Source organism: Actinia tenebrosa, unplaced genomic scaffold (genome assembly GCF_029948245.1).
Source record: "Actinia tenebrosa isolate PJP-AT-01 unplaced genomic scaffold, QUT_ActTen_1.0 PGA_scaffold4__44_contigs__length_22323623, whole genome shotgun sequence".
Taxonomy (NCBI): Eukaryota; Metazoa; Cnidaria; class Anthozoa; order Actiniaria; family Actiniidae; genus Actinia; species Actinia tenebrosa.
Window position 1 is genome coordinate 12858192 of NW_028292581.1, and position 20339 is coordinate 12878530.

Below are 20339 nucleotides of genomic sequence, written 5' to 3' on the forward strand. Positions count from 1 at the left end.
GCATAACCTAATGCCTTTGCTACCTCCTTTGCTTTAAAGTACAGCTCATCGCCTTGCACTATGCATTGCAGTTTAGTTTCGTTGTTTTCGAATACGCGGAGCATATTATACGTAAGGGATATTTTTTTATCCTTTCGCGAGCCTAGTAGGCAACGCTCTTTAGCTGATTCATTTCTACGCTCAGTTGCGCGTCAGACACGACGAAGATATATGCGTTGATCTTAGTAGTGTCGCTGGCGTCTTTGGTGCGCTTGATCTCCAACGTAATACCGTCCTGGGTATTTACCAGCCGCAATCCCTGTCCATGTAGGTCTTCGTCGTTCGTCGTGCGCATGTCGATCCACAGCGCGTACTTATCCTTAAAGAATTTCTTTGGGTCAATTTGGTCGCCAAACTTACGTGCGACTTCCCGGTACATATCCGCGGGCTTTATCCCTTGTGAGTAAACCTTATTAGGCACTCCGTTGATGCTAACACCTACGTTGGTAATGTTAGGATTAAAGAACGCCTCGGAGTCACGCAATCCTGCCGTGTATGTCTTTGCGAACAGCAACATTATCCCTGTAAGGCTGCGCCTGGGAAGGTTAATGCTTTGGTTGATGACCTCTTCGACGTTATTTGTAAAGCTGAACGTCTTGTACATCACGACGTGATCGTAAAGGAAAGCCTTCCCGGAGCTGTATTCCATACCGGCGCTACGTGCTAAGTCTTCGCTGTATACCGTTTCATACTGCAGCTCTAAGTTAGTAACGGAGTATGGGTGGACGGCTGAGGAACTTACGTCCTTTCCCTGTAGGATGTTCGTAGTGTCTGCTAGGGTTACTTCGAACTGTAGTTCGCTTAGCTGCCTTGGGTAGTATGCACCGTGGTTCGTAATAACTTCGAAATCTAATGGAACGACATATTTAGTGCCATAAGCCGTCTTTATTTCGTCTTCTCCTGAGGCGCTGTCGGTTGCGCTTCTTACCTTGCGCATGGCTTCGCTGGCGATTCCCTGCTCTATCCTTTGCGCGCGGTCAAAGGCTGTCAACCATAAGTCTTTGTACGTGGTGTACAGATCGTACCTGTTTAAGTCCAGCAAGGATTCCCCGGCGAACTTTACGCGCATCTTTGAGACGATGTTCCTGCCTGCGTTATTGACGACGTAACGCGCGTCTGCAGTGCTTGGTTGTATTGCTAGGTCAAACCTTAGCGCCAGGGTGCCAGGAACTAAGACTAGGTTATCCGTTAGGCGGGGCACGCCTACGTACAGGGTTTCCCCTGGCTTAGCGCTGCTGGGGGTAAAGGTGACACGGTGAAAGGTGCGTTCCGCCTTTAGTCCGCCAACCTGCTTAGGTAATACGTTGGGATTTAACTTTGAGCTTATCATATATAATGGAAGTAGAAGGAACAGACTTCGATCCCCTTACCGAAGAAGGTCAAGCAGATATTAACGACGACGAATTCGACGCATGGACTAAAGGCGCGGATACCGACCCCCTAGTTTACGACGCAGCCTTAAGAGACAAGTTTGGTAGTAGGTGGAGGAGGGTCAAGGCCACATTAAATCGTATGTTCACACAAAAAAATCCATATAAACCCATTCCAGAATTTTTGCAGATGGATTACGTAGTAGGTCCAGGCGGCGACATTCCTGAAGCCCCCAGCGCTGCATGGCTTAGTAAGGTTCAGGAACAAATGAACGAATCCATGGAAGAAACCCCGGACGACTTTGATAGGATCAAGGAAGAATTCCCAAACTGGGATCCAAACAAAGTCCAAGTAATGTTTGACACGGATAATGAATGGGGCAGGGAAGTCGTAGTAGCAAGGTTAAATAGGTCTAATGCTCATCCATATGTCATCAGGGACATAAATGGTAAATACTACGCAGATAAAAATATTCCTCCAACCCTTAGAAAGGCATTAGGAGAGCCCAACTTACCCGAAAGAATGAGAGAAAATAGTGAGAATATTGACGAAGCCGTCGAAAGAGTTAAGACCCTAATGCAGCGGCAACAAAAAGGCCTTGAGGCGATAAGGGAAGTAGAAGAGCTAAAGCAAGCGATGGAGGAAAGGGAAGCAGATTGCATGCGGCAAAACCGACTACTCCTTGATGCTCAAAAGAGAGAACTCGACGACAAGGATCAACGCATATTAGAACTTAGAGAACAAAGAGACATTTCTCTTCGCGAAAAAGACAGCGTCCAAAGGGCATTCAATCTCGCCCTGCAAGACCTGGATACTAGTAATGAGGAAGCTAAGAACTTACGAACCACCATAGCTGGTTCTTTGGAGGAACGGCGGCAGTTGATTGCCGAAATCAACACTAAAGAGGAGCAAATCCGGCAAAGAGATCAGGCCATCGAAGACCTGGAGGGGCAAATAGAGCGGCAGCAAGAAGTAATCGAGGACCAAACTCGTACCGAGGAAGAAAGGGAAGCAGCTCAAAAGGAAGTGGAGGCCCTCAAAATACGCCTTGCGGAATTGCGGGCTCAAAAGGAAAACCTGGAAAAGGAGCTGGGGCTTACCACCAAGGAAAAGGTAAAAAGAGCCCTTTTGAAGTATGGCATTCCGCTGGCATTCGCGGTCGCTATTTCAAGCGTAGTAGGAGTTATCCTATCCGCGCTTAAGGCTACAGGTGCAGGCGTAAAGAAATTAGGCAATGGACTAACGGACTTGGGAAAAAAGATGGCAGCCGGTCTTCCTGGGCTGCTGGGTTCAGTTGTTTCCTTGGCGCTGAAGGCCGGCGGCGAACTGTTGAAGTTCGTGGGTAACAACATTTGGATCTTGGTTGTAGCTATTGGGGTGGTCCTCCTGAAGAAGATGAAGGCTTGATCTTATCCTTCTCATCGGGCGGTGCCCTGCTTTGAGGATAATGAAAGACAGTATTAGCACCACCCTGGTAATTTGGAACCAACGGCAACACACTCATGGTAGAAATGGGCTTATGACTCCAGGCTGCATTAGCAGGCCTGCGACCTATGCGATTTATCCCAAACTTGCCGTCATCAGAAGTGACTTGCAACTTAGCATATTTACAATTGGCTAGCATATGAAAAGTCACTGGCGTTAGGTCTTCAGTGGATCTAGTGTAGGGCTCCATCGAAAAATGGGTAACTTTCCTGGTGTTCGTTGAAGTTCGATAAGGAAGCAGGGGCTTATTATTCTCATCGATAAGCCTAAACCCCACATTCGCATGCGTATTTGCATTAATGCTAATAGTGCAAATGACCAATGCAGTGCCCCCAACCTCAACCCACAGTCCAACGTCATGCCAAGCGCCGTTGTCATATCCCTCTTCATCTAAGCGGTGGGTATAACGCGTTTCCCTCGCGTATGGATTCATATATTTAAAGGCTCATTACCGTCAAAGTGCTGATGGTCATGTGGTTATAGACAGTATTCCTTTGATTTTCTATGCTATTTATGCAAACACTCCCGGTGTCATCTACTCTTATCTGCAGCTTTACCTTCCCGTGGCAATCAGCAACCATGTGGAAAGTCCAAACGGAAAGATTCTCAGAGCTATTCGTTGGCGGCTCTACTGAGAAATGCGTAGGCTCCCTGTTGTTTGTCTTCGCGCGCATGGGCTGTAATACTCCATTGTCGTCACAGAAACGAAATCCTACATTCGCACTGCTAACGGCCCCCAAAGAAATGCTGCATAATATCAATTTCTTTCCTGAGTAGTTCAAATTCACGGACATGCCCGTGACATCAACCCAAGATGCCTGGGTGTATTTTTTCTCGCCTGTGTAAGTCGTATAAACGCAATCTACTCCAGTTACGTAGGGGTTGTTCATCGCCATATATAATAGCTCAGACCAATGCTTGCAGCTGCTAGGCCGGCTTTTAATAAGTTATGGTCATATTCCTCAGGTATCGCAGGTAGGACCTTCTTTGATGGTTTCTTAACTGTGGGTAGCTTCGTTTCGTGTGACTTTTTTGGCTTCTCTACGAAGTGAGGAATGTTCCTAAGAGTGTCAGAGTTCACGTCGTTCACCCCAAACTTCATATCCTTAGTAGCTCGCTGCAGTTTGTTGTTGTATCCTACTACAGAACCAGTATTTATAGATAAATTACTAGGCATTAACCAACAACCCGGGGCTACTGCATAGTCCAACCTCGCCTTAGAATTTTGTATGGCTAGTTGGTAACGCTGTACGCCCTTGCTAATGTCGCCCTCCAAGATTGAACTTTCAAATAAGATCAAGGCTTCGGCTCGCGTTTCTTCTGCGGCGCCAGTATTTCCGATTATGCTGGATCGGGTGTTTACCTGAGCTCCAAGGATAGAATACACGTAAGCTTCTATGCTGCGGTTTAAACGGGCAAGGCCGGCTTTGGTTAGTCCTTTACCTTCTGGGGGTATGAAATTAAGATATTGCTTTGTTTGCTCGTCGTTGGTAATTTTGATAATCAGTGGATTAGCCCCTGCATACTTACCGCCCTCGTCTTTGAACAAAGGTCCGTCTCTAACTTCCTTAGTGGTCTTAGCGTTTGGTTCAAAGAAGGTGCTACTGTCGTGAGTTTCTTTGTGATACCCAGTGTTCCATCGTAGATTCAACGCATGAACTTCCTTATCACTTAGCTCGTGTCCACCAATCCCCCAATAAGCCCAAATATGCCCCAGACCATTGTTAGCGCCGGCAGTGCATCGGAAATCCTTCCCTACAACGTCAAACTCCTTACAAAGTCTGTCATAAGCCGGCACGCTGTATTTGTTATCTCTTGGATAAAACGCAGCATCTCCCGGCAGCGCAGTAACGCCCATCTCATGTAGTATTCTCCTAACCGTGAAGTGAAAATGAAACATGAATATCGAATTCTTCATCAAGTTCGCACTTACACCGCAGCCGCTAGTGGCGCACCAAACCGCAAAGTTTAGTTGCTGCGGCCAATAACGCATGTTAGGACCACTTAACCATTCATGAGATTCCTTAGCGGTGGTATGAATAATGGGTACGTCTTTGAAGATATCCCGCACCTTTAACGGAAAGGAATGCTTGTTAGAAATCCGCATGTTCAGCGTTAGGTCCAAGCTTGGGTGTTTATCAAATGAAACTGCGGGTATCGGATAAGTACTGGTACCCAGCAATAATTCCTTTGACCAACCTTGCACGGGCTTATGTTCAACATATGTTGGCTTAGGCTTATGTTCAACATAACCAGAATTCTTCAGTTGATCGTCTATCTGATTAACCAGCGTAGGTTTCAAATCCTCATTACTGTACATTCTGGAGCCGTTATAGTAAATACCATCGGGCCTTCTTTCGAACTTACTAGCATCCGCGTGCGGAAACATCTTCCTAAATGCTCTCCAATTCCAGTAATCTCGATTATCGTGATGTGGCTGCTCCTCTACGTTATTTCCAAAAGCGTCGTACATTAGTATATATAATGGATGTTATACCATCAGCACCTCCACTCTATCCTGATTTACCTACAAAACCCAATGAATTGAATGCCGAGAACTTCCGCTTGAATAAGGCAAATCTAATCCTCGCTTACTTAGAGGGTCAAACGAAGCACTATGAGGAGGTCAGGAAAAAGTATGCTAGAGCCCGAAGCATATTACATAAAATCGCGATAACTTCCGGCTCCATGTCCGTGGCGTTAACAGGCTCTGGCGTTGCTACTTCGCTTACTGGGCCGGGAATAATCGTTGGCGTTCCTTTGGCCAGCGTTGGGGCAGCCTGTGGTATTATTTCGGCTGTTGCTACGGGCATTATGAAACAGTTGTCAAGCAAAATATCAAAACACGACACGACAATAGCTCTGTCAAGGGCTAAAGTAAATACGATCACTGACCTTGTCTCAAAGGCTTTGCGTGACAGAAAGATAGACGACGTAGAATTCTCGCTTATCTTAGCCGAAGAGGAAAAGTACGAGAAATTAAAGACGGACATAAGGAATAAAAAAACAGTCGTAAGAGATCTTTCCGAGGAATCTCGCAAAAAGATCTACCAGGAGGCAAAAGAAGAGCTTCAAAGAAAGCTTGCTCAGTAAACATCTGCTTTGAAAAAAGCAAGACAGGATTCTATTTGCATATTGAACGCCGGCTGTCTGGTTCATATGCAAATTAATTTCACAAATCTATTTCACAAATGTGAAACGTTTTCACAAATGTGAAAGAAAATTGTGAAGGTTTTGATTGGCTGAAAACATATGACGTAATCGTTCACTATCTTCTTGGAATCCATCCTAACAGGGGGTGGTTGGGGTCTATCTTGTAAAATATTTCGTAAATTACGTCAGGGTAATAAGGAATATCCTTATCCAGCCGACAAAACATCCACTCGGCTTTTGTCATATCAGAAACCTCGGGAATAGACTTACCGGTAATTTCAGACAAAAGATAGGGAATAGCTTTGTAATATTTCCCTAGTTTTAATTTTTTCAATGTCTTCCGTAGACTTTGTGGGGTTGGCTCTTCTAAATGGTCTATGATTTTCTTCTTTACTTCGTTGTCTAAATATACCGGTCGATAACCTTGGATATGACTCATCCAGTCCCTAAAGTATTTTATTCTTTTGTATGGCGTCTTCTTACGACCTCCGTTGGAATAATATTGTTCCCTGGTAGCACAAGGCACGGCATTACGAATATTTTTACCGCACTCGTAACACTGTGCTGACGTGTCGTCTTCTATTTGCATTTTCTTACCACAACAAATATACTTATTTGGTTTAGTAGGTACAAACTTGGGTTTCAAGCACTTTACACAGAAATCATAAACAAACTCTTTACAATCTTCGCACTCCATATATAGACTAACATATTTGCGCTGTTGCCCCCAACCACACTTGGAGTGGGGATTGTCCGTAGGTGGATTTTTGACACGGGTCTTGCCCGTGTTGAGATTGCGCTGGAACCCCCATTCCCTATACTACTATCTGAAATGGAATCCTCATGTCCAAGAGATTATTCCCAAAGTCTCGACAAGATTGTACTTCCTGCGACAACTAAAACGATCTAATCTGGACTTTAAAGATCTTTTACTATTCTATATCACCTGTATCCACCCAGTGACTGAATACGCATGCCAAGTGTTCCACAATTCTCTACCAAAATACCTATGTGAAGACCTTGAAAGACTCAAAAAACGTGCCTTACGCATAATCTATCCTGGAACATCGTACTCACTATCACTCGTAATCTCAGGCCTCATTTCTCTAGAACAAAGACGACAACAACTAAGAGAAAACCTCTTTAAAGAAATCATCAATGACAATGACCACAAATTTTCTATGCTTTTACCAAGCAAAGTTTCTAACGATTATATTCTGAGAAACAAACATACTTTCCAGCTGAAGTACAAGACAAGTCGTTGCCAAAACAGCTTATTAATGCTAATAGCGTGAACTTTTACTCCTAATGAACTCTTAAACATGTATACAATTAAATTTTCTAGATTTTATAATGTCCAAATTTTAATACATTTTATTGTCTTGTCTTGACATATAATTTTAAAAATAAATTTTTTGTACATTTTTTGTACATTTATACATATTACACATTAATTTTTTTTGTAAGCTATAATGTATTTCAGTCCTTAGGCTGCAAGGTTTTATTGAGCAATAAAGTATCGATCTATAATCGAGACCTCCCTACGCCCCTGTATCTTAACCAGAGGTAAACGCATCTACGTAATGAGTGTTTCTAATCAAATCCAGTCTCGACTTCATTGTTTTTTGTCAATACGTTCAAAGGGACTATTCGGCCTTCTCTGGGTGAAGTGTGGAATACAATTTACAAATTAATTATACAGCTTCTCATTAATCCCATATAGGTAACTGTCCAATTATTTTCTTAATTGGACAGGTCTTGTTGATATGGGATTAATCAGGCAGCTATATAATTAATAGGTAATGGGATTTCATGCTCCCCAATAAAGAAATAATTAGACTCGAAAAGTTCCTCTGACTACCAAATAGGACTCGGCCTACGGCCTCGTCCAATTTTGTCAGTCCTCGGAATTTTCCTCGTCCAATTATTTCTTAATTGGACAGCATGGAGTCCTATTACATATACCAATTATGTATTGCCCAGAGAAGGAAGTCGTGACGTCAATAGAAAGTTAAAGTTTGAAGATGCATTGATCCTATGTACCATGTTCAAGATATTTTTTTGCGTTTTTCTTTATCTTGTCTTCCCTCAATATACCGGTTTTTCGTTACTAGTCCTGTTATCAAAACCCCCTCCCCCTACCCCTCCTGCTCGCGCCTCGCCTCCACACCCCTCCCCCCTCTGGCGTCAGTGCAATGTACAAGCACAATACAAGTACAAGTACAAGCACGCACGAGGTCGCGAAGCTACAGCCAAAGACAGTGAAAGAAAGTATATTGTTAGGAGCTAAACGTAAGTGACTGTCTCGTTACAAATTTATGGATTCTTTTTATGATATGTTTGGAAAGCCTAACAGCAACAAAGCTGAGCAAAACTACGGGAAACTACGAAATTCTATCTGTGCATGTCTTACTCCAACTGATTTTGACCAAGGAGGTTCTTTTAATTGACAGTAAACTAGAGACATGGCTGACTACGAATTGAAAGAAGACAACGCGTATAAAAAAGACTCACCAGCTCAGGTAATTATGTGAAGTCATAACCTTATTAGATTATTGAGTGCACGCTGTGACTAACTCCTTAATATCAGTAAATAAAATGCTATAAAAAGAACCGACCTACTTAACCAATACTTGTTTTAAAAGTAAGATAATCAAGGCTTGAGATATCGATGCTGTTATTCTAGATCTGATATGAGATGCTATATACATTCCTACAAGGAACATTCCATCAACTTCAGGCGTAGCGAAGCTGTCAATATTCAAATCAATTCGTGTATATTCGGACTTTGGTGTTTATTTAGTTTATCAAACTTAGTTTAGCGAAGTTTATTTTTATACAGAAGTTGTCATTTGAAAGCGAAAAATCTCAAATAACTAAAAAGGCCGTGTGGTCCGTGTACCTTCCGGCCATTTGATTTTTAAAAATAAGAAAATTGAATTTCGTTCACCAATTTTTTTGATTTTGTTGTTTTGAGAGTAAGAAATTACCAAAAATAGCATTTTTTTAATTTTTGATAATAAGAAATTAGCTTTTTTTGATTGAAATCTAAAAACTGAAATCAATTTTCAATTTTCAAAAAAACAAAAATTGAATCGTACAAAATTTACTCTAACGGGGGAGGGGTAAGACAAGTCGTGACTCTGTCCCAGGACCTTATCTGACAATGCATAATGTGCATTCTGATTAAAAATGGCCGCACTGTCGTCAAACAGAGGTGTCATTCGTATGTTTTACTATTTGGCATTAATCTTGGAAAGTTTTTCGTGGATTTTAAACACAGCTGGAACCGAAATAGTTGGCACAATGTAATTCAACGCTGGAACCTGAATATTCTGCCAAACGTTATAATCGTCTCGATGGTTCGGTGAAAGGAAAGGCTTGGTTTTTAACAGATTTTTGTATTATATGTCATTGGCCGGCGAGATACAGCATTGGAGATGCTTCAAGCAAGAATCAAAGCATTTTTTAAAGAGTATAATCGTTGGATTTGGCTTTTTTTGTGTGGGTTTATTTGGAGTATTAGCCAATTTTCAAATCACATAGTACATCAACATTATAATACCCTTAGCCATGAAGCAGGATTTCGTTTTCATGAATCCCTTTGAGTCTTGGTAGATTGATTAGGATGTACTGCATAAAGTTGTAGTACTACTGTAGTAAATGCTAATGAATTTTTTTAAGCATTTTGATATATACCTGTTGCGTTCTTGCCTTGTAAGCTTATATTTCCACACAGTTAATCCAAAATTATTAGCAATAAAAAGGAAATTGTTGTTGTTATAATTTGTCTTGTCTTGTCTTGCGTAAGCTTACTCCAAATAAACCCACACAAAAAAAAGCCAAATCCAACGATTATACTCTTTAAAAAATGCTTTGATTCTTGCTTGAAGCATCTCCAAATTATGCTGCATCTCGCCGGCCAATGACATATAATACAAAAATCTGTTAAAAACCAAGCCTTTCCTTTCACCGAACCATCGAGACGATTATAACGTTTGGCAGAATATTCAGGTTCCAGCGTTGAATTACATTGTGCCAACTATTTCGGTTCCAGCTGTGTTTAAAATCCACGAAAAACTTTCCAAGATTAATGCCAAATAGTAAAACATACGAATGACACCTCTGTTTGACAACAGTGCGGCCATTTTTAATCAGAATGCACATTATGCATTGTCAGATAAGGTCCTGGGACAGAGTCACGACTTGTCTTACCCCTCCCCCGTTAGAGTAAATTTTGTACGATTCAATTTTTGTTTTTTTGAAAATTGAAAATTGATTTCAGTTTTTAGATTTCAATCAAAAAAAGCTAATTTCTTATTATCAAAAATTAAAAAAATGCTATTTTTGGTAATTTCTTACTCTCAAAACAATAAAATCAAAAAAATTGGTGAACGAAATTCAATTTTCTTATTTTTAAAAATCAAATGGCCGGAAGGTACACGGACCCCGTGTGATTAAAAAAAAAATGTACAAAACTTGAACGCAAACTAAAACGTAAAATCATTGAAGTGGGAGATGTGTAATTGAAACGTGCTGACAACGTGCTCATATTATTATTTGACCTTAAAATACGATTTGACGTGTTATACATAGTATATGCACAAAAGTTTAAAATATTATAGGATTTATAGTTCTTCGTTAAATGTGGTCTAGGTGATCCTTAAACGCGAGTAATTAATCCGATTCTTCTTGAGTGATTTAACACACGGGCCATTTCAAGCGGCGTTGTCACACTCTTTGCTTTGCACACAATCGTAAGGCACGATTACGCGGAGCAATTTTCTCTGCAACTTGTCTCGCACTGTTGCGACACAAGTTGCATGAGCGTTTACACGGTTTACACAATTTGCTGCAACTTGTCGTAACTCGGTTGCGAGACAAGTTGCAGAAAAAATGTATCCGTGTAATCGCGCCTTAAGGAGCAACGAAAAAAAATCATAAGTAGCTACAAAAAAACTTCCAATCTTTCATTTTGATAATAAAAAATGGCAGTAAGTACCCAGAAATGGTTTCAGTCTTGTATCTACTAGTATTTGTCAAATATTTTATAGGAAAAGGATGGCAAAGGGTTTGGAATCATGTACAAAATAAATGATAATCCTTCATGGTATCTATGCATCCTTCTGGGATTTCAGGTATGTTTTTGAATATACTAATAATAATAATGAAGGTTTTTGTAAAGGGAATAACAAATTATAAAGATAAACAAAGAAGAAAAATAAAGGAAAAAGTGGATTAGTCCAGAGCAATAACTTTCTAACTGCTCTCTAGCCAATCAGATTGGATCAGGGCTTGCGTAGTGGTAGTAGACGCGCTCCCCACCTCTGAGATCTTGGGTTTACTGTAAGCACACACTAAACCAGGACCACTTGAACAAAATTTAAGATAAAAAAGACCTCAGCTAATCAGGAGAGAGCAAAATTATTATCATATTGACCTCAGCCAATAACAATCACTCATTGGTTGTTGATAAGTTTTTTCTCTGACACCTAGACATCAAGATCATTGCTTGCTCCTGATTGGTTCAAGTTTGACTTAAATTAGATTCCTTTGTTTTCACTCTATGTCTTGATTAACTTTCTTCAAGTGGTCCCGGTTAGTGATACAGATATATGAGGGAGAAGTAGATTGGATGGCCTTGGGGTTAAAATTGTTTTTTGTGTTATTTGATAGCACTACCTAACGATGTTTGGTTCAACTGTGGCTGTCCCGTTTGTCCTTGCTTCACCCATGTGTTTTGCTGACAATCCACTTGTTTTAAGTGAAGTGATCAGCACTATATTCTTTGTTTCTGGACTGTGTACATTATTACAAACTTTCTTTGGGACAAGGTAATTATAATATATATTTTAAATAATTTATATATTTTATTAATGAATAATGAATAACATTAAAAACTCCATATTTCATTATAACCTGAAAAAACTCTGGACTGATCAAATTAAGGGTACAGCTAACCCATAGATTGAACCTGCTCTGGGATGGTCAAAATCAGGGCATGGCTAATTCTGACTGACATATCAAATCCTGGAACAACCTTTGGGCTGATCTAGGTCTGGGCATCGCTGACTCACAGATGGCTCCCTAAAACACCTCTGGGTTGATCTAAGTCGGGGCATGACTAACTGACAGATCCAACTCTGAAACAACCTCTGGGTTGATTAAAGTCAGGGCACAGATAACTCACTGATCCAACCCTGAAACGACCTCTGGGTTGATTAAAGTCAGGGCACAGCTAACTCACTGATCCAACCCTGAAACGACCTCTGGGTTGATTAAAGTCAAGAATTTAGATTCAGATAAAAAAAGAACTTAAATCAAGGTAAATACCCAATGACTCTAGATCTGCTCAGTATTTTATACCTTTTTTTAAATCAGTATAATTGTTGTCAAATATTTAAAAGTTGTTAATAAGGTAAAAAAATATTTCAGGTTGCCAATAGTTCAGGGAGCAACTTTTGCATTCCTTGGTCCAACCTTTGCAATCCTGCAACTTGACAAATGGCAATGCCCAGCAACAGCACAAGGTTTGAATCCATTCAGTAACCAAATTCAACCAAAATGTAATTACATGAAGTCATAATCAAATGAATTAAAAACCATTCATCTTTCAGCAAGTGCCAACTCATCAGTTGCTATGAACTCTTCTAAACATGATCCAGATGTCTGGAAGTCAAGAATGAATGAGGCAGGTTGAAGATTTTCTTAAGTTTGTAGTCTGATTAATCAAGCACTACCTCCAAAATTTAAAAAATGAACTGTACCAGCTTCTTATTTTACATTGTGATTGCACACAGGGTGAGATTGTGCAGTGTCCTGTTCAATCCAGAGTCTAGAATATGAAAGTGAAGATACAAGATTGAAACATAGCTGAGATTTAAATTGTAAAAATAAAAATACGATACTAGGCTGAGAAAATAATATGCAAATCCCCCATGATGAAAAACAATCTCCTTGTAAAATATAAATCCACTCGGAAATTCCAAATTTGTGTGGGGGATCGGAATTTCTGGAACTACGTATTCATAATAGCTTTATAGAACTTTTGCAATCAAACAAAATCCTCCACCAATTGAGACTAGACCACAAAGAGTAAAAATAAATTAATGCTGTATTTTATCAACAGATTCAGGGTGCCATCATGGTAGCCTCTCTCTTCCAGATAATTATTGGGTTTACTGGTCTAATTGGATTCTTGCTCCGGTTTATTGGTCCTCTTACAATTGCACCTACAGTGACGTTGGTGGGTCTGGCTCTATTTAAAGCTGCTGCTGACTTCTCTGGTATGTATTGAATGCTTACTTTGGCTGATATCTTGCTGTGATGCTTAGATCAAAGAATTTTGATACTTTACAGTATTTGTTGCTCAATATGGATCTTTCTCATGTGTCAGTCATCTTGTCTTGGATGATACATCTTTTTCCTACATAGCCTTGCATTGAAGTGCTTCTGCTTCTTCTGGATATAGGTTACAGATATCAAGGTTTTCATTTTCATTTTAATTAACATACTGTGTTATCAAGCAAGGAGACATACATCCCGCACCAGCAAACTGAACCTTTCACAGCAGGCATCAATTCTAACTTTGCCTGAATTACATTTAGCTACATTTTAATTATTCAAGATATTTTTTTCCTATAAATCATTCCACATAAATAAAAGCTATTATTTTTTTCTTTTCTAGGTACACATTGGGGGATATCAGTTTTGTAAGTACATTGCAAATTGTATAGTACTTGGTCCTTTCTGGAAAATGCTACATCAATCTGTAATTTTAAGAGCTTTAGTCTAGTCATTTCAGATTGAATCATTTGAATATTTGAAAATTAAAGGCCCTCTTATTCTATACTCCTACGCTCTGACAATGGCATGAGCAAAGTTGAAACGTGTCTTGGAATAAACCTTTAAGGTTGAAATTACATAATGTTGTCTTGATTCTAAGATTGCTGTCTTCTCTGCTGATACATAAATCATTTGAATATGAAATATATCTTTAGTGGTTATTATTTAATCATAGTAAATATAAATTATTATTATCTGGTTGTTACAGGACTATGGTACTCATCATCCTCTTCTCCCAGTACCTCAGAGGCTTTGAAGTGCCTGTATTTGTTTACCAAAGAAATAGTGGATGTTCCAGGAAGAAGTTTGCTGTCTTCAGACTTTTTCCAGTAAGTAAAATTATTAGACTCTTGGACTGAATGTACTGTGAGCCATCGACTCTTCCTTTGAACCTTATGTCGCCAATAGCTGCCATGTTGTTGGTGTTAAACTTTCTCATTAGAATCCTTTGTAAATACCACCAATATGGCTGCCATGTCTCTTGGGAATGACGTCTGAAAACCAAAAATAATGTATCCCCTTTTCTCTTTTCAGACTATTTTTGAGTACATAATTTATCCCGCTCATTTTTCCTATTTTTTAGATTATCCTTGCGATTATAATCTCTTGGATTGTATGTGTGATCATCACAGCTGCAGATGGATTTCCAAAGGGTTCCAAAGCCAGAACAGATGCAAGAATCTCAGTGCTGCAGCAAGCTGATTGGTTTCGATTCCCTTATCCAGGCAAGTGCAGTGACTATACTTACTGTAATTTTAAAAACAACCAAAAGGTATTTGTCTGGTTGAGTGAAGTCTCGATAAAGACTGTTTTTGTTGGTGACGGACGTTTCCACAACCTGAGCTGAAGTCATCTTCAGTTCCAGTGTGAAAAGGAAAGACAGTATTGTACATCTACCAGTAACGAATATTACAAAAATACCAGCTGTCATCTGCATGCAGTTAGCTTTTGGTGGTGAGCAGCTCTCCATGCGTACATTTGACCAGTAATATCTCCACCCAAATCTCCATTATATTAAGTTAGCTCAATGTGACCTTCTTATCACTGTTACCATTAGGTCAATGGGGCACTCCCACAGTAAGTCTTGCAGGAATATTTGGCATGCTGGCTGGAGTCCTTGCCTCTATGATTGAGTCCATTGGTGACTACTTTGCCTGTGCACGGCTCAGTGGAGCACCACCTCCACCTACTCATGCTGTTAACCGTGGCATTGGAATGGAGGGGGTAGGTTGTCTACTTGCAGGTGCCTGGGGCAGTGGCAATGGTACAACATCTTACAGTGAGAATATTGGTGCCATTGGAATCACTAAGGTATTTAATGATAATGTACTCTTACCATTTCACATTAAAATTCCTTAAAATTTGTCGATATGCTGAAACAATCTCTAGCTGGGCTGATATTAGACAGGCCATGTCTGAACTCACAGATCAAATTGGAATTTAAAATGTTTTGCTGGGGGACAAAAACCTTTGAATCAAGGAATACACCTAACAAACTCTATTCATGTGATGAACACCATCGGCCAGAGGCATGAGTATCATTACCATGCCATCTTGTTCTAGATCTCCTTTCTATTAACCTCAGTGGGTTAAAATTTTCATTGTGCCCTGTCTATTTAGGTTGGGAGTAGGCGAGTGATACAAGTTGCAGCTTTGCTTATGTTGTTGCTGGGTTTATTTGGCAAATTTGGAGCACTTTTCACGACAATTCCAGACCCCATAGTGGGAGGAGTCTTCATGGTCATGTTTGGTATGATCACAGCTGTGGGAATATCAAACCTGCAGTTTGTCGACATGAACTCCTCAAGGAATCTCTTTGTGTTGGGCTTCTCTTTGATGCTTGGAATGGCTGTGCCTTACTGGGTTGAGAAGAACAAGACCGCCATTCAAACAGGTGAGTTTAAAGATTTGACAAGGCACTTTTATTGATGCTTGAAGCCAAAACTTATTCTTACAGACATGGATGTCCTTACTATGTACATATTAATTAGAAATGACTACAGCTATTCAAAAGTTAAGTTTGTGAAGGTTTTGTTGAATGTTTATGTAAAATTACTATGCTTATCACTTGAGTAATAAACGAGACAGTTTTGAAATGTACATTTTGGCATCAAAAATACTATTTTTTAATAGCAGATATTTCATAGATCTGAAAGGACTACGAACCCTGAACTTTACAAAATATTTTATTGATTCATTTTTAAAAATTCCTATGTAGGTAGCAAAGAGCTTGACCAGATTATCATTGTTCTCCTGACCACCAACATGTTTGTGGCTGGTCTTTTTGGGTGCATTTTTGATAACACTGTTCCTGGAACAAAAGAGGAGAGAGGAATGCTTGCCTGGAAGAAACAGAAGGAGGATGATGACGATGGAGAGAGCTTTGACCATGATATCTACAATCTTCCTTTCTGTCTGAGTCGAGTTTCACAATGTGAGTTTGCAAAATATGTGCCATTTCTGCCTTATTATCCAGTACCTAACCCTAAGCCAGCCATTACAACAAAATTTTAGAAAATTTCTTTAAGAAATTCTTAATTCTTAAAAAAACTCACTGTTTTTGATTCGATACATGCTTGTATAATTAACGAATGTAAATTCGGAAATTAATTTTTCTGAATTTATTTCCAAGGGTCTTTCGCCCGGAATAACCTCGTTCCCAAGCACTATATATAACTTATCTATATTTCTATACCTTGTATTTCATAAGTGCTACGGGGTCTACATATTCTCGTCTTTGCATCATAATTACTGCGAACCAACATTTATTTCACCCCGGCCTGCTCTCAGTCTGACCTCTAGCTCAGCCGGTAGTACAATTCTGAAGGTCGTGGGTTCGTTTCCCAGCGAAGTCGGAAATTAATTTTTCCGAATTTATTTCCAAGGGTCTTTTGCCCGGAATAACCTCATTCCCAAGCACTATAACTTATCTATATTTCTATATCTAATGTTTGTAATAGTTGTGCTTGTGAGAAAGATATGTATAAGAAGTGTGTTAGATAATTGTTTGTTCGAGATGTATAATGAAGTTTAATAAAACCTTTAATATGAATCCTAAACTGTGCTCTAATTGGTTGGAATACCATTTAAGATGTCATGGAGTACCTAAATTCATTGAACAAGCAAGCGTGATTGCATGCCAATTTCCCAAAATAAATCCTAAAGATATAAAATATCGGATTTTTCATTTAATGTCTTTTCTCCTCATGGTTGACAAAATAAGCTGGAAAATTGCCTTCTTACTAATATGGAGAATTACAGTAGGTGCTCTTTTCGTTTCTGATTTTCATTTTGATAAAACTTGTCAATTTAAAATTGGTAGAGTCACACAACCAGTTGGTACAAATAGCCTTGTGAGCCAGTCCCCTCAATGGGCTTAATACAAGCTCTAATGTTCTATACACTTAGCTATATCAAGTGTTTCTCATAAGCTAGATAGATTCGAATAAATACGCTTTTCTTTCCTTCAACATGTACGTAATACACAATCGGCACTGGTCTAGAAATTTTATCACGAAAGATTACTGCCGCTCACGGACGTGAAATCAACTCAAACTAGTTTTGTAGCAAACACATGTTGAATACAGTTTGCTATTTCGATGTCTTGTATGGCATATTGATTTAATACTACACTCGTAAGGCTAGCAAGTGGCGAGCAACAAGTCAAAGCGAGTGTCATTGTTTTGGAGAAACTCATTATGCCTTATTTTCACTCGCCACTCGCGATTAATGAGTTGGAAGTGGATGGTACTTTACTCGGTTCCTGTACTGTATGTTCTTGGGGCAAACTAAAATATGAGAGTCTACAAATGGCATATAATATTATTATTCAATTCAATAGTTTATTTTGCACTAAATTTTTTTTTTGTAATTTACAATATATTAAAGAGAAAGGTTTGATGGTACTAAAGGATGACTTTCACTATCAGGTAACCCCGGGGGGGGGTACTCTGCCAGAATTTGGGTAGGGGTGTTCTGCTGGGATTCTGAAAGGGGTACCCTGTCTATGACAAAAAAACTCAAATTTGTAGACCCTGTTTATGACAAAAGATATAATTTATTGCACTGAGTTCCTGTTTCAATTATCATGTCATCTCGCATATCATTTTCTTAACGGCCATAATAACCAGTTTTGGTCAATACAAAAGTAGAAACCCTGAATATGACAGGAAGCTCAGGAAGAACTTGGAACTTTAGTGAAATTGCATACCCTGTTTATGACAAGAAGCTCAAAAAACCATACCCTGTTCAGCGGATCATCCCTGTATAGTCCATATGGGAGTACCCCCCCCCCCCCCAGGAGGTAACCTGATCTTACATACATGAGAGTTTATTTCATTATCAATATATTCTGCTAAATGAATGTGAATAATTTCCCTATGAGGATGTAGCATACATGTATTGTTGGTAGTTCAAAAACAATAAAATACCATTGATGATGTAAGTAGCCATGCACACAAGACACACATCTTTGAGGATGACAAAAAGAACAATGGCAAGATATACAGACCCAAGACATGACAGGATGGAAGTGAAAAACAAGAGGTTGACTGCAAGGCTTGAGTGAATCATGCCTAGAGGGAAGAAAAGATGTGAAAAAATTGCTGTAAGACAACAGCTTGATTTAAAACCATTCTCCTTGAAGGTAGTTTTATCATAATTGTAATATCTTTAGGATGCAAAACCTTATAAGCTCAAATCTAATTCAATCTGAGAGTAAGCAATGCCTTGACTTTCATCAACCCGAAGGTTTTTTTGGGTTCCATTACATTTAAGAAAGCCTCTGGTAACGAGGGTATAAAATTATACCAACCTAATAATAGTTGAAGCGAGTAGAACACAATTCCAAGTATACAATTAGGCAAGTTCAAAAAATGTTCCTTTCCAAGCAGCAACTCAACCATCCCAAAGCCTTTGCTATACCTGCAATAAGTAAAATGTTTAAATAATAATAAGTTTTAAAAGATTACTGTTCCCTACATGAATAAAGGGTGGTGATAGTACACTTGCCTCACCTAGCCTAGGGTCTCCAGTTTCATTCCTGGACTCATTACTATCACTTGTTGATTCAAGTGTTTTTCTCCAGTTTTCCTCCCTCCGCAAAATTCCAATTTGTGAGTAAGCTGTGCCCTGACTTAGATCAGCCAAGAGGTTGCTTTAGGGTTCCATGTGTGAGTTGACCATGTACTGACTTTGATCAGCCCAGAGGTTGTTAATAGGGTGTGATCTGTGAGTTAGCCGTGCCCTGACTTAGATCAGCCCAGAGGCTGTTTTAGGGTTTGATCTGTAAGTTAACCATATGTACTGACTTTGATCAGCCTAGAGGTTGTTTCAGGGTTCCATCTGGGGGTTAGCTGTGCCCTGACTTTTATCAGCTGAGAGGTTGTTTAAGGGTTCAATCTGTGAGTTTATTAAGTGCCCTAACTTAGATTAGCCCAGAGGTTGTAAGGGGTACTAGCTATCAAACCCTGGAGTCCACCTTTACATGGATGTCCTTGGCATTGTGTTTGCTATTATTCATGACTTATGAGTGCACACATTTATTCATTCACATATCTATATTATATTATTCGTATATCTACCACATACTTAGATGTGAGCACTCTGGAACAGCTCATACTCTCACTTAGGTCACAAGCTGCCTTGTAATTCTTGTCCTTTGATTTCCTGACCTCAATATACAATGCGTAAAGAGAAACACTGATGCCTAACACGCTGAACAAAACATGATCCACTGATGGGGAAAGCAACAGGCCAAGGCTGGACTTCATGCTCTTAAGCTAGGTGTGCCTTGAAGAAAAACGAGAGAAGACGTGTTATAGTCCTTTCTCTTTCTGTATTAACCACTAGGAAACGATAATTTTCAAAAAACAAATAAAGAGGGATAGATGGATTCCCATTAATTTTCTTTCGCTTTAAACCTTCAAAATCTTAATTGATAAACTTTAATAGCTAAAATGGCTTCCTTTTTCAATTCATGTTGTGAGCAAAGTAGAAAAGGGACGATCATTAAAGCGTAAGAAAAGTAGAAAAGAGACAATCATCAAAGCGTAAAACTTGAACAAAAATAAACCAATTACAAAATAATAAGGTTACCGCGGTAAATTAAATATGCTCTCAGAAACTCACCTTCAAATAAGCTTTAAGATGAAGGAAAATGTAGGAGTTTTACCACTGAATTGGTTAGCGTTTAGTTGCCTACGTGTCCCTATCTCTTCTTTGTTCTTATCATGGTAATATTCCACTTTACTTAAACCGGAAAATCTTTATTAAAAAATAAATAAAAGGTATCATAATTCATCCAGGCGCCATCTTGAAAAAAGAGAAGGACTGGACGTTTGTAACACAGGAAACCCAACTTCCAGAAAAAGTTTTGAATGCATTCGAGGCGGTAAACTTCTTGATATTTTAAAGCAGTAAGAATTAGATTCTATAAGGGAAATGTT

The 20339-nt window shown here is 39.4% G+C and overlaps 2 protein-coding genes across 2 annotated transcripts; one reads left to right on the forward strand and one right to left on the reverse strand.

The window, feature by feature from the left end:
- The first annotated feature begins 8244 nt into the window (after positions 1–8244).
- Positions 8245–16945, forward strand: LOC148907117 (solute carrier family 23 member 1-like). The gene is made up of 13 exons (XM_089036386.1): positions 8245–8340; positions 8502–8570; positions 11103–11186; positions 11725–11882; positions 12484–12578; positions 12666–12739; positions 13178–13334; positions 13736–13760; positions 14102–14222; positions 14477–14618; positions 14951–15204; positions 15514–15787; positions 16112–16945. Exons 2-13 carry the CDS (start codon positions 8514–8516, stop codon positions 16405–16407), a joined length of 1737 nt encoding a protein of 578 aa, XP_088892512.1. The 5' UTR covers positions 8245–8340; positions 8502–8513; the 3' UTR covers positions 16408–16945.
- A 770-nt stretch (positions 16946–17715) lies between these two features.
- Positions 17716–20208, reverse strand: LOC116292045 (vitamin K epoxide reductase complex subunit 1-like protein 1). Its single transcript, XM_031699285.2, has 4 exons — positions 20023–20208; positions 19483–19683; positions 18707–18816; positions 17716–18467 (listed from the first exon to the last, which is right to left on the reverse strand). The coding sequence occupies exons 2-4, from the start codon at positions 19662–19664 to the stop codon at positions 18271–18273; spliced, it is 489 nt and encodes a 162-aa protein (XP_031555145.1). The 5' UTR covers positions 19665–19683; positions 20023–20208; the 3' UTR covers positions 17716–18270.
- Positions 20209–20339: the final 131 nt, after the last annotated feature.